The sequence below is a fragment of the Tetrao urogallus genome (genome assembly GCF_951394365.1).
Source record: "Tetrao urogallus genome assembly, chromosome: 5".
Lineage (NCBI taxonomy): Eukaryota > Metazoa > Chordata > Aves > Galliformes > Phasianidae > Tetrao > Tetrao urogallus.
Window position 1 is genome coordinate 52,402,764 of NC_136818.1, and position 13,066 is coordinate 52,415,829.

General features: G+C 44.6%; 1 protein-coding gene across 5 annotated transcripts in view; it reads right to left on the minus strand.

Annotated features, from left to right (window-relative positions):
• BTRC (beta-transducin repeat containing E3 ubiquitin protein ligase) overlaps positions 1-13,066 on the minus strand; it is a gene marked incomplete at both ends in the record, with an annotated part of 106,014 nt that overhangs the window by 59,921 nt on the left and 33,027 nt on the right. For 4 of the 5 annotated variants that reach the window (XM_079535203.1, XM_079535201.1, XM_079535200.1 and 1 more), the window contains one exon: positions 1,197-1,274. The exons of the other annotated variant lie outside the window; for it this stretch is intronic. In XM_079535203.1, coding sequence (XP_079391329.1) covers positions 1,197-1,274 — 78 coding nt within the window. The remainder of the gene's footprint in view (positions 1-1,196; positions 1,275-13,066) is intronic. 5 annotated transcript variants of the gene reach the window in all.

The window sequence follows — 13,066 nt, forward strand, 5'->3', positions numbered from 1 at the left end:
CCAAAGGGAGGGACAGAAAATATGAAGCCGTATACTCAATATTTACCAAGTTAGCATCTTTCCACTAAGGTACTAGGTACTGAATTCAGCACTTTTTGTGTGTTACTGCTTTGACAGCATTTGCAGGACAGATCTTTTTGGTATTACAAAATATGCACAGATGTAAGGCAGGTTAATCTCTTCCTCGAGGATATGCAGATCTTTACTCATTGACTAAAACAGAAAAAAGCACAAGGCTGCATTTGTCTCTGATTCCCCCACTTAGAGCTGAAAAATTCCCAACTGCTCCTTGCCCATCATTAATAGAGAAAAGGCACGATCTGAGCTTCCAAAATGCTTTGACAGTTCTATTTATGCTTATATAAAGAACTAAAATTCCTTCCACCACAGACACAAGATTTGGGCAACCAACTCCGATGATCTAGACAAGAGGGCATTTGCTTTCAGCCTACAGCTTGAACTTGTCCACAGGCAAGCAGAAGTGCTCAACACATAAGGTGCCAAATAGCAAGCAGAAGGACCAAGGATTTTGTCCAGAATCTACCCTGCTAAACACTGGGCAGGAAGATGAAGGCTCAAGAATACATGAAATGCAGCTGATCACCATGCTTTGAACTATGTCTTTTGTTGATGAACTGGTAAGAAATTTGCTTTATTATAGATAAATGGCAAAGATATTAAGTTCTATCATCCCACTCTTCCTTCTACCAATTAGTAATATATATGAACATATAAGAAAATAAATTAGTCATTTTTCAGGTTATTAACCTGAACATCACCTCCAAGAAAATTCACCTTCAAGGGTAATGGAAAACTTAATTGTTCTGGAAAGCTCTGACTTTCTTGAACGCATGACCTGAAACAAGATAAAATACACTACAAACAAGGCAGGAAGCAGAACAGAAGAAAAGGCTGAGGAGAGCTGCACGAACACCAACTGGAGAAAGGTGAAACTAGAGAGTTCCAGCTGACTGCACTATGCAGAAATCAAGATTTCCTTGGAAAGGCTCATGAGACTCTCCTGAAAGCTAAATCCGTATGGCTGATTTTCCTGGGTACACTGTGACTCGCTCAGACCCCAAAGGAGAAAAGAAAGAATTTCCACCAGTGTAAGTCAGACTTCAGCTTCCAAAAGCATTTAAGGATTCAAATAGCTAGAAAGTTTTATGGCATTCTTAAGGAGACTGATCACATACCTGTCTAAGTGAATTCTTCTCAGGAATGATCTTCCTAGGGGGCTCATCATTATTACAGTCTTCTCTCTCAGAGGAGTTCTGCGAAAGAAAGTAAGCTTTAATTCAGTTCTTATCCCTAGTATTACTCTGCGAGGAGAAAAGAAACAGAATATTTGTACAACGCAGGCTATAGCATTTTATGTATGCACATACAGGAGGCTAACACGTACTTCTAAGCCAAACAGCTTGTTATGGCAGAAAAAGAATCTCCTCCTCAACACAGCAACGCACCATTGTGCAGGTACCTATGGAAGAAGCCTGTGCTTTGGGGATTTGTTCTGAAATTACCAATAACTGCTTCTCTGACAAGCTGGAATAACGGCTGGATGAGCATGGTAGCACCAGTGCTCCTAGACACCCCAGTATACCCATTGAAAACAGTGGAACCTGATGAAAACAAGACTGTTAAAGCGTAGGCAGCATACGGTCGCATGGCTACGTTTCTCCCTCCTGCCCCTGACTCCACCTACAGACACGTACCGTTCCTGGGAAGTCTGAGGCTGCAAAACATAAGCTACCAGATCCAGAGAAGAGATCAATAAAGCAAGGGAAGGGGACAGGAAAGAAGAACTACGAGGGCTTTTGCAGAAAGCGCAACAGGAGAGTTTTTTTTTGTATTAACCTCACAATTAAAGCCAGTTACTACTTGCTTTAGAGTAAAGATGGGCTAAAGCTTCTCTCAGGATAGGCATGAACTTTAGCAAACATCTGATAGAAACTGCTGGGTACGTGGGAGAACCCCGTCCTCCCATGGCAGCTCCTGTGCACGGGTTCAGTACGCGCCAGCAGCATAGTGGCAGCCAGCTTTGGGGGAATCCCACACACATCTCAAATCAGTTTGATCACCACAGTATTCGTAGCCTTAGGCCACATTCCCACACATTCAGTAGTGAGTAACTAAGCAGGTTTTAAAGAGAGACAGAAAAACTGCTTAGGGAGAGCTCTGCCAGGAAAAGGGTGGGATTCCAGTTCCTTGCAGATGAGCTCAGGGTGCAGAATCTCCAGCAGAAGCGTGCATGCTGTGCTGCTGTCCCCTTTGCCCCCACAGAACCTGCCTGGCTTCTCTGAGGGCCAGCTCCTCAGGCAGAGGTGGCTGCAGGGCTGGCAGAGGGGAGAAAGGCGCAGCCAGGAGGTACGGGCAGAGAAACAGCAGATAAGGGAAAACAGTTACAACAAAAACTCAAATGTTTGGGATGTCATCAGTCGGTGGGAAGGACTCAGTGCAAAATGTGGCTTGCAGACCAACTAGAAATCTTTTTTGCGTTTTTTGTTTGTTTGTTTTTCCAAACAAGATATAGAACTCGCAAGGCACCGTGGCATCTGGGATGCTGTAACCAGGGTTTTATAATGGAAATCAATCCTAAACAGCCCTGATAAATCGCTGCGAGAGGTCGGTTTTTAAAAGTTTTCATATGAGGTCTCTGCCAGGACCCAGTTATTGCATTAAATCCAGCCTAGGAAGGACTGCGATCGTAAAAACACACAAGCTAGAATCACATATCTCCAAAAAGAAAGGTCAGACATTAAAGCTGCTCTCTGCTACTCATGAAATACAGCCTGGTAAGTGGCTAAATTCAAGTGAGGATTTTAATTTCTGTGCTTTGGAGAAACAGACCAAGTACAAGAACCACAGGAACGCAAGGTGAGTGCTGTGCATTTCTTGGAAATGCATTTAGTTGCCCAGGTTAGGGAGTCTGGGGGGACTGCTTATTCTTTCTGGATGGTTTTTCAACAGTCGACCCCTTCCCTACTGCAAGCGCCAAAATGTTTTCCCAGACTTTTCTATGGCACTGAAATTTTGCATCCTTTCTACATTTAAAACTATCCAAGATTCCCCTTCCAAAAACACCAAAAAGGACAAAAATCAGTGCTGATGCTGGAAATTCCTACTTCCTGCACAGCATCAAGTTATCTACTTTTCCTTTAAGCCGAGCATCTGATTTTAAGAGCAAGCAGAGGACCATTTTGCATTCATTATCTTTATAGGTGGCAAGGCTAAGAGGTTGGCTGAACAAAGACCAGACAAAGACTGCCAAGTGCATATGGTGGTTCACAGCTTGGCGCCTCACCATCCTACAGCACCAACACAGCAGCTCCAATCGCAGCCTATTAAAGAGGAGAGCTGCTCATGCACTTTTGTCGGCAAGTAAGTTCCGCTTGGTGAAGACAGAATGACTGGAAAGCATTACACTTAAGGAAAAGCACAGATGTTTGGAACTCCCGCTCATTTCTCAGGAATAGGAAACCCATCGATCCAGGTGCAGGTACAGGATCCTGCATATTTCAGGACTAACTGTGGCTGCGCGGACGTGATTCGCACTTGATAGGGCGACGCTCAGCCACGGCCATGGGAAGAGCATAACGTAATTGACTGAAACGGCACCTCTATATATTTCTCCTTGCTGAACAAGGTGGGAGGAGGGATAAACGCACGCGAGGTCACAACAAGGTTTGCCTCGGCAGGACTTCAGCGATGCTCCCGGCCACAGGAGAGGAACAAAGGGAGGACTGCTGCGAGCACCCTCTCGTGGCTGCTGAAACGCACATCCCAGCACAGAGCTGGAAAGGAGCATTTGGTATCCAGACGGTACCTTGGGTTGTACTCACTGGGAATATTAAAGTGCGGCGATTGTGCTCGATACAGAGGGGACGAGCGATGAAATTTATTAGGGTGAAAGAAGCAAAGAAAAGCAGTGCACACAGAAGCTGAAAAAGCCAATGCAGGGGAAAGGGATAAAATCCCAAAGGCAAGCCTTCCTTCCCAGGCTGGAGCCAGCCTGGCCAAAACCAGGTTGGTTACAGCTGCAGAACCCACGTGCAAGGGTCTCTCCTTTCACACAAGGACAAGCGAGGTACAACAAGAAACACCAAAGTCTCCAAACCCCAGACCGATCAGCCCTGGTGAGATAAACACACAGGGTTGCCACAGACAGGCAAAATAATTTCCCAAGGTCACACAATGACGGCGGAAGTGCCAGGACGAGAAGGCAGCAAACCCAAGCTGACGTTTACGTAACCTTCAAAATCTGCCTCTAACAGGAGGCTCTTACAACAAGAGGCTTTGCCCTCCGTAGCTCATTTTTCCTAAAATGGCCACTACTGCCTGGAATGAGAGCCTTTTAAATCCGATTTGCATTTAAAACTTCAGCCTGTAATTAACAGAATAGAATTCTGTGGCAGGTTGTCTTAAAGACCACTACGAAATTATTACTATTTAACTCTCCCCATGACGCCTCCTCCACCACTAAACACACCATGCTACGATGCGTACGAAATCCCCAGGCTGAGGCGTTTGATGGGAGATGACACGCAGTATTTTGTGTACACAGCCCAGCAAAACACTGCTGGGAACGAGATATAATACATGGATAAATGCACTCCCAGGGACTACCAATTGGGCAGAGCTACCTTTAGTACCGCCTCACTCGTCGCGGTGGAAATCAGAGCCCTGCCAACTGGGGGAGGCTTTCTTCGGTGCCGTGCTGCCCAGCACTAATTATAAAGCGGTACAGATGCAGCCTTTTTCCGAGCGTGGGGAGGTGGGGTGGGGGGAGAAGCGTGCATCTATGCGAAGAGCACAACTATTTTTTATGCTTTCAAATTCTTAATCCTGTTTGGAGCTGTCAGTGGGGGTTAATGGAAGCCTTGGATAGGAGAATTCCAATCTGGTTGGCAGATGGATAGGTTGGTTATAGCTGCATAACTATGTCTTGCCTGCAGGCACAATTCAGAACACTGTTAAAGCAATATAAAGTCTCTGTCAAGCTGAACCATTTGGATCAGTAGCAAGGAGAAATAATAATAAAAAAAGGAGTTCATTTCTGGGCCTTGCGCGTTTACGCTAGTATGCAGAAACTGATTAATTGTCATCGTGTGCTGGTCTGCTATACCTCGGATTTCTACTTCTGGAGTAGATTTTGCATGCTAATATAATCATTCTCCCTCTTGAGACATTAGCAAATAATCAAATGAAAAACAGGATCATAATTTACTGAGATTCGGGCAATTCTCTATGCAAATTTGACTTGTTATTGCTGCTGCCTCGTTAATCTGAATGCCTTTGACAAACTCCTTTGATTTATGAACTCGTGACAACTCCAATGTGTATATATTTTGCTAGATTGACATTATCATTAAGAGTGGGTGGACTGAGCTCACATGAATGGCTGATTTTATTCGCTGGTGTCTGCTGCTCAACAGCTGAGCATCTCCTTCTCACAAAGCCCCTAAGCACCAGGCTCTTCCCATCTACCCATCCATTCATCATCTCGATGTTAATTGGCCCAGGCTTTAAGCAAATTTTCAACACGATTTAAAGGCACGATGACACTGATTACTGACCCTCTGCCATACGGTGCCTATTGATTAACCTGACAGAGATGATGAGCTTGAGGGAAACTAGGTGTGTGCAGACCTCAGGGGGAAAAAAATATATTGTTTATGCAGGCAAAACACTTGTCATTATCCCAAAGGCCAGAATTTGTGCTGCACTGGCCCTTAAAACACACTATTGCTTTAAACACCTGCATCCAATACAGAAAATGCTTGCTTGCTGTGGAAAAAATGATTACAAATCTGATGTCATGCGCAGTCTGTATTTTAATCGAGTTCCCTGATAAATAGACCCCCTCCAGCCAGTCGAGCTTCTCTCCAGCCACAGCCTGTGAATGCATCGGCTCCAACAGGAGCCAGGGCAGGGCATGCTTTTAGTGGCATCAGCAGATCCAACCACATGGAGGAAATCTACTTGGGTATTTCAGGTCCCTAAGCAAATAATGCAGAGGGAACACTGTGTCCAAACGGTTAGAGTAGAGCAAACGTTTCAAGGGCAAACTGGATGCCAGATGCAGCCATCGCGGCGGTTGCTGCCACATTAAAATAGATGCTTTAGTACATGTGGGCAAAATACCACGTTTCCCCTTTCCTAGTGCAAACTGTTGATGGCACTTGACCCCCAACCTCCTAAGAGGATTCAAGCATTTTAGCAGAGCTCAAAAATAACTGGCATCCCCTTTCTTGCCTCTTGAAGGGTCCCTGCGATGCACTTGCTCCTCCTCACAGAGGGCAAAGGGCTGCTGCGTTCCGCAGCTCCTTCCTGGCTGAAAGCAAGAACACCAGCACCGTGCCTGCAGAGCAGCACTGGATGGAAGGAAAACGAAGCAGAAGGGCTGCTTCACCCCACCCAGCCCCAGGTTAAGGCTGTCACTCACTGCATGCTGCTCTTCCCCAGTTCAAGCCAGCCAGCAGCCCAGATGCATCTCGTTTAGTCTGGGGAGGGGGTGGAGGGGTTGTTGCCCTAAGATGTTAGGAAGTTGTCTCCTCATTTGCATCATTGATTGCAGGAGACAGAACAAGGCATCACTGGGTAAAGGTACGGGGAAATGAGCTGCAATTGTCTGATGCCTGTGTCAGCCAGAGTGCACTGAAAGGGGAGAGGGAGGGAGGAGAGAAAAGAGAGAGAGATGTGTGGAAATAAGTGCCAGGCTAAGACTACAGGCCCATATAAGCCTTACATTCCCTTTCCAATAACCTTTGTAAGTGATAGATGAGTCCAAGCCCATTGTTATCGTTAAGGGACTGTCAGCATCCTGATTTTATAAATGCTGTCTGTCAGTTTATAAATATCTCAGCCATTTCAAACAGTGCTTGGATGAATCCTGGCATAGCCAATGTCAGCCTGAAAGCAGTATTACCGTTAAAAAAATTATGGGTCTAGCACCCACTAAAAGCATTTAACAACAGCTTCTCCTTTTTCTCCTATCACAAGGCCTAGAGCATTCAAATTCATGCTTATTTGGCTAGTCACCTTGCTAGATAAAAGCAGTCTTTAACATTGGTAATGTTCTTTGAAAGGAAAAAAAAAACACCAAGTGTAAAAAAAATCAAGTTTTAAGGCAATTCTCTGCCTGTTTGGTATATAAAACAAAAATGACAGCTGTAACAACACAGGGAGATCCATGGCAATGAAAACGCAGAGATAAGTATTAGACCCCATTCCTCTCTGGCACTTGCTGCTCTGAACATGCACTGAGATTAGATCCTTTCAGAGAAAGCCATAAATTGCAATATGTAGGCACGAGGGGGTGACTTCAGCCAGAAATGGAGCACAGACAAGTTTCCCAGCCCTTGCAAGTTTCAAGTTAAAAGGCAGTTCTGCACGGGGTTTATGCCTCAGCATAGAATAATGGCAAGAGAGCAGACCTGCTGCAGCCTTGGAGCAACTGAGAGCTGAAAAGGAAAGGAGTTGAGCACAGCTGGCTCCCAGCTCCTACCAGTTTTTCCCTTATTTTTCATTCACATCCATAATTTTAGATTAGAGGAAGATACATATTTTCAAAGCAACGCAACTTGATACTGGAAATCCATGGCATAAAGAAGGCTTTCTTATCAAGTTGATTTAACTCACTAATCACTGGTTCATTAGAAATGGTGGCCTAAAGAAGGGGGGAGTCTCAGCATCACAAGTACAGCAAGTTCAGCTTCATGTTAAAATATCAGAAGCCGGTATAAGTATCCGAGATCTGATAAAGAAATGTACCAAAAAGCACAAATCTGAGTCGCAGCTAAAAAAACACCAAAGAAATCCAGGTGCGGGGAAGAAGGCATTTAGGGAAATTCTGAAAAGCCAGCTTTACTTCGTAGACATTTCTCAAACAAGAATGGGAGAGAGAGAGAGAGAAAATACGGCTAATGAGAACAGCCTTCCCTGTTCCCCGGGAAGCAGCCCTGCTTAACATTTCTGTTCTGTGAATTTAAGAGAGTCAGCAGTGGTAAATTTGTTTTTAATATTCAAGCTTTCAAGCTTTGCGAGCTAGTTGGCCAATGGCCCTTTCTATTCCAGTGTTTGTTGGTGCCTTATTTACACAAGCATTACATCCGGAGAGCCTTTGAATATAATTTCACGTGGATTAAGGGAAGAACATTTGCTTCTGCTAATCAGGACATCTGGTTATTTTTGTAACTCAGACATCTGCATTAGGCAGTTCGACTTCGCCATTCCTCATAACAAGGTTAGAGCTTAAGAAGCCTTAAGGACCTCTGGCTAAATGTTATTATTTGCATTTTTCCACAGCCAGCTCTGTTTCAGAATTTCCTTTCCTCAATAGCGCAGATCGATCAGCACCTTCGCAGGTATGCATGCTTTTATAGCTAGCACTTTCCATGCATGATTTTATAGCGTACATCTTGTACTCAGGATTTTATAGTAGTTCAAAGCCATCTACATCTTTTTAAGGAACAGAGCGCACATATTCCCAAAAAGCCTGGGTGAAAACACCCAATTAACCTTATGATACACAGAACATGGGTATGCTCTGCATACGCCATCAGGCCGCTTACATAAGAGCAGTCTCAGACCCGCTCTGAACCTTGGTATCGAGATGCTTTCGGTCGCCTCTTACCAGCAAGTCACCCTGCGTACCTGCTCTTACACTGCACAAAGCAGCCCTCTCCCATTGCTGTTCTTTCGAACAACCCTAATGATTTCCCCAATCTTTTAAACCCTGGCTCAAATTCTTTAAGTGGTTTCCGACGAGGCTGATTTGTCTGCGGGGCTGCAGAGTTGTGCCACGCATACTTCAGGAAGACGGATTTTACATGCAACAGAAGCTTCTTAAAGAGGAACAGAATCAATCACAGCTTGGCTCTCGTTTCTTTGTTGCTGTCATTTTGCTACATTCCTTTCACAAAAATTCATTTTCTACACTCATCTGGGGGTGCCGAAGCACTGAATGTTGAAGCTACACACACTCCTGAGTTCGCAGGATTCTTCCCTCCCTCCCACAAACCACAGCTTTTATCAGCGTGTTTCTTTCTTCCATCTTTGAGTAAGATGCTTTGCTCATTTTCTCCTGTGCGTAAGGAGAAGGAAGCACAAAGCCTGATTTCACAGGCTGTGGACATGAGCCAACATCCAAAAAAGGTGTCAAAAACATATTTCTGGTACTAACAAGAATCAGGACAAGCCAGCAGATCATGGGAGAATCTTTTAAAACTTTTTACTTATTAAAGTTCTCTAGATAGAGATTAACTTTCTTCCTACAATATTCATTGCAGATTCATCTGCATAGGAACTGCAAGAGCTCTGAGAAATGGGCAGTAATACGGGCTATTCTTGCTGCAGCTTTCATGCCTTGAAGAAGGATTTTGTGACTTTTTAGAGGACCAGTGCTGATTCATCACTCTCACTACAGAGCCCCCCACTCTCTCATCTCTGGTATCTCCTACCTTCATTAGTTTCATCTCTCTCCATTTTCCCCCCCAGAGTCTCTCATTCAAGCTCTCCCATCAGACCAAAGCTCATCCAAGACTCCTTGCGCCCCTTCCTTAGAACCCATGGCTCACTCCAACACATCTAATCCAGACCCCCTACCCTCACCTTGCTGCACTGCCTCATGCTTCTCCTGGTCAGCTTTCTCCTATTTTTCCCATTTTTTCATTGGAGGCAAGGAGTAAAAGATATTGAAAAAAAAAAAAATCCATCCTTGGGCAGATGTCTGCCCAAAGTCAAAATGGCACCATCAGCAAAGAACCCACAAATCCTGCATCCTAAGCAGATTTTTCAATCACAATTCCTCCTAAAACAGTAACTGCAAGCAGCACATTCGTTTAAAGGGAGGGCTTTATGTCATGAACAATGAGAGCCAGGTGATCCTGCAGCCAAAGCCACTTGGCATTCCATCTGGCAGAGGTTTCAAGCACCATTCAGGTGACACAGCCCCAGCTCCCTGGCCTTTCTCACAGCCCGTGAGACCCTGCCCAGGCAGGTCTGGCTGTACGGTCCAGCTTCCAAAGTCACGCTCGCCCCAAGAGATACCAGCCACCACTGGGTAAAGCCGGTTAGCTTCCAACACACAGCACGTCCACTGCTACAGAACGAGGCTGAAAAAAGTCAGCGCTCATTATACACAATGGTGCGAGTTTAAATGTGCCCCAGCCTTCCATCTCATCAAGTAGAAATGTAGATATTATTTTTTAATGGAAAAATACACAAAGGGAAATGACAGACCAGCACTTCATGTCTTAAGGTTTTGCTAGCCTGTAATATGGCCTTATAATAACAACTAGCACCCAAGAAAAGAAACCTGGGTGCTCCCAGTTTGTCTATACGGAATTTAAGTGTGGTAACATAACAGTTTCTCCTGTAACATTCCAATTTAAAAGCTCACAACTTGCTTCTGTTATTACAAAATAATTCCAACACCGAAACACCATTTTCTTGCAAGGAGGTACAAAATGTCATTGCAAATCTCACTGCCCTGGGTAAGGATGAAGAGTTGGACCTGCTATGGAGACCATCAAATCAAGCAGGTAGCCAAGCAATCGAAGAATGAAAGATAAAGGTGTATATACAGTGTGCCTTTGGATATCTTGGGGCTAGCAAACATTTTGTTCCTACAGGAAATTACACAGCTCTAGATCACCAGCTACTGAGATCCACTATTTGCAGCTTTTTGCTACGACATGAATGGCTTATTAAACCTACAACATATCGCTTTAGTTAACTTCTTGGTGGAGAGGGGCCAGGAAAACAAAATGTACTTAAATGCTGATTTTTTTTTCCAGGCTGAATGCCTTTCATCCAATAAGACATTCAAAGCAGTGACCCAGCAAATGGATTGAAAAAGCAATCTTCCGTCTCAGTGCCACATTATCATTCCTATTCAGTATTCTCGGTGAGATATCTCAATCAGCTGGATGTGTGTGTAAGTGACAGCGCAGCCCATTGCTGGGTTAATTAAACATTTGACTTTAACACCCTCCCCGTCATTAAGCAAATAAAAACAGATAATTCAAACTGCACTTCATCCACGGGGTACACAACATACATGTCAAAATTAAGAGAGTCCAAGGCCCTCGGGGAGTTCTACTCGGGGAGGTAATCAGTTTAAATCTTATCTGGTTTATCAATTATTCTATTGATTAAAGCAGGGTGATTATACAAAACTCCTTCTTGCCACATGGGATACATGTCAGCAAAGCAGGACAACACAGGGAGGCTCAAAAACCATTTGAAGGAAATGCAGACAGATGAATAACCGGCTATTAGTAGATGCCAGCAATCCATAGACGGAAAACCCGATCCTTCCTTTTAAGCAAGTCCTTCCAAATTAGACTGCCAATGTTGTTACTTCATCTGCTTTCAAATCAGATCTACACGTTGAAAGGGCAACATCTCTTCATTTTAAATGGACAAGTTCTTTGCCTGCATGTGAAACGCGTTTTATTGATACTGGCCTCGGAACATAACAAAGACACCAAACACAAGAAATTACGGACTCTGAAGGGCATTATGCTTGTCCATCAATGAGCTCAAAAAGCAGATGGAAAGGCCGTTCTCAGGACTTGAATTCTACCACAACACAGCCGTAAGTAACGTGCTGTATTTTAATGATCAAAGTGTGACAGCTCAGAACTAAAACCTGCGCTCGGGGGTTTGGGGGATTTTTTTGCCTTGCTTCAGAGGATTGCAAAATATGAGCAATTTTGTACGTTTTCACAAGGCTTCACAAACACCACCGCCATACAGCAGTCCTCACTGCTCTTCTCCTGCATTCAGCCACAGGACACAAAGCAACTCCAGTTACTGCTTTCTTGGTGTTTGCAGATGAAGAGAGGCTGACCAAAGGACCAGCCTCCAAGACCTGCTCACACCCTGTGTTTGTGGGCACAGTCCCGTTCTCACTACTTTCCCAGTAATACTTTGCCTCAAGTTTTTTAGAATCATAGACACATTCAGGTTGGAAAAGATCACTAAGATCATCGAGTCCAACTGCTGCCGCATCCCCGCGGACCACGTCCCTCAGTGCCACATCTCTGTGGCTCTCAAACAGCCCAGGACAGTGAGCCCACCGCCTCCTGGGCAGCCGCGCACTGCATCACCACTGTTTCCAAGAAGAAATTGTTCCTCACACCAATCTGATGATATTACTCCCTTGCATCCTAAACCAGCTCCTAAAGCTGGGGCACAGGGCCCTGCCTTACACGTACAAGCTGTCGGAGCTTTTAAAAATGTAACACTGCAATCTAGGAAAGAAACAACTGAAATTTATTTCTAGGAGTTCCTCAAAGCAGACAATCAGCAGTAGAAAAGAGATCAGCCTTAAACCAGAGACTTTTTTTCCACCATAACATCCCTACAACCTGCTTCATCCCATCAGCCCGGTACCGCCAACTCCTTGTTATTAACCTAACCATGTCTCCGCTTTAAACCAGGACGGAGGCAGAAGCACAGGCGCGCCTGGCTCACAGCACAACAGGCCAGAGGCAGCGATGAGCTGCTCCCAGCGCGGTGGGGCTGCAGTCGTAGAAACGTTAGGAAAGGAGAGCTAAAAGCAGGCCTCAAGTGCGCTCCTGCCCTTCACCTTCAGAGGGGCTCACAAACCTCTCTGCACTGCGTGTGCATCCAACCATTCTTCAGCCTCTTTTCGTCTTTGGAAGCAAACGGGAAGCCTGCATTAGCATGCTGTATTTTACTCTCTCCACTAGAAATACTGAGGGTGCTATTTGTAATTGTATTCTTTTAAGAGGTTTGTTCTCTGCAGCTGTTTTCTGCTTGCAGTGTATTTTGTGTAATCAGCACATCATCATAAATACATTGGCTGTTCCCCCGAGGGAAGCTGTCACTGTTTAATTTACAGAACAACCTGGCCAATGTGAATTCTAACACTACAGCACTATGGCACGAAGTTACCACACTCAGAAAAACAGGTTTCTATGAATTTTTATATCAAAAGCTGGTCCCAGGACAATTTCAGTTCTAGAAATAGATTGTTTTTAAAAGCACTTTACACACTGGAAGGAATGGGTTCCTTCCCACTTACAGCTTCTTA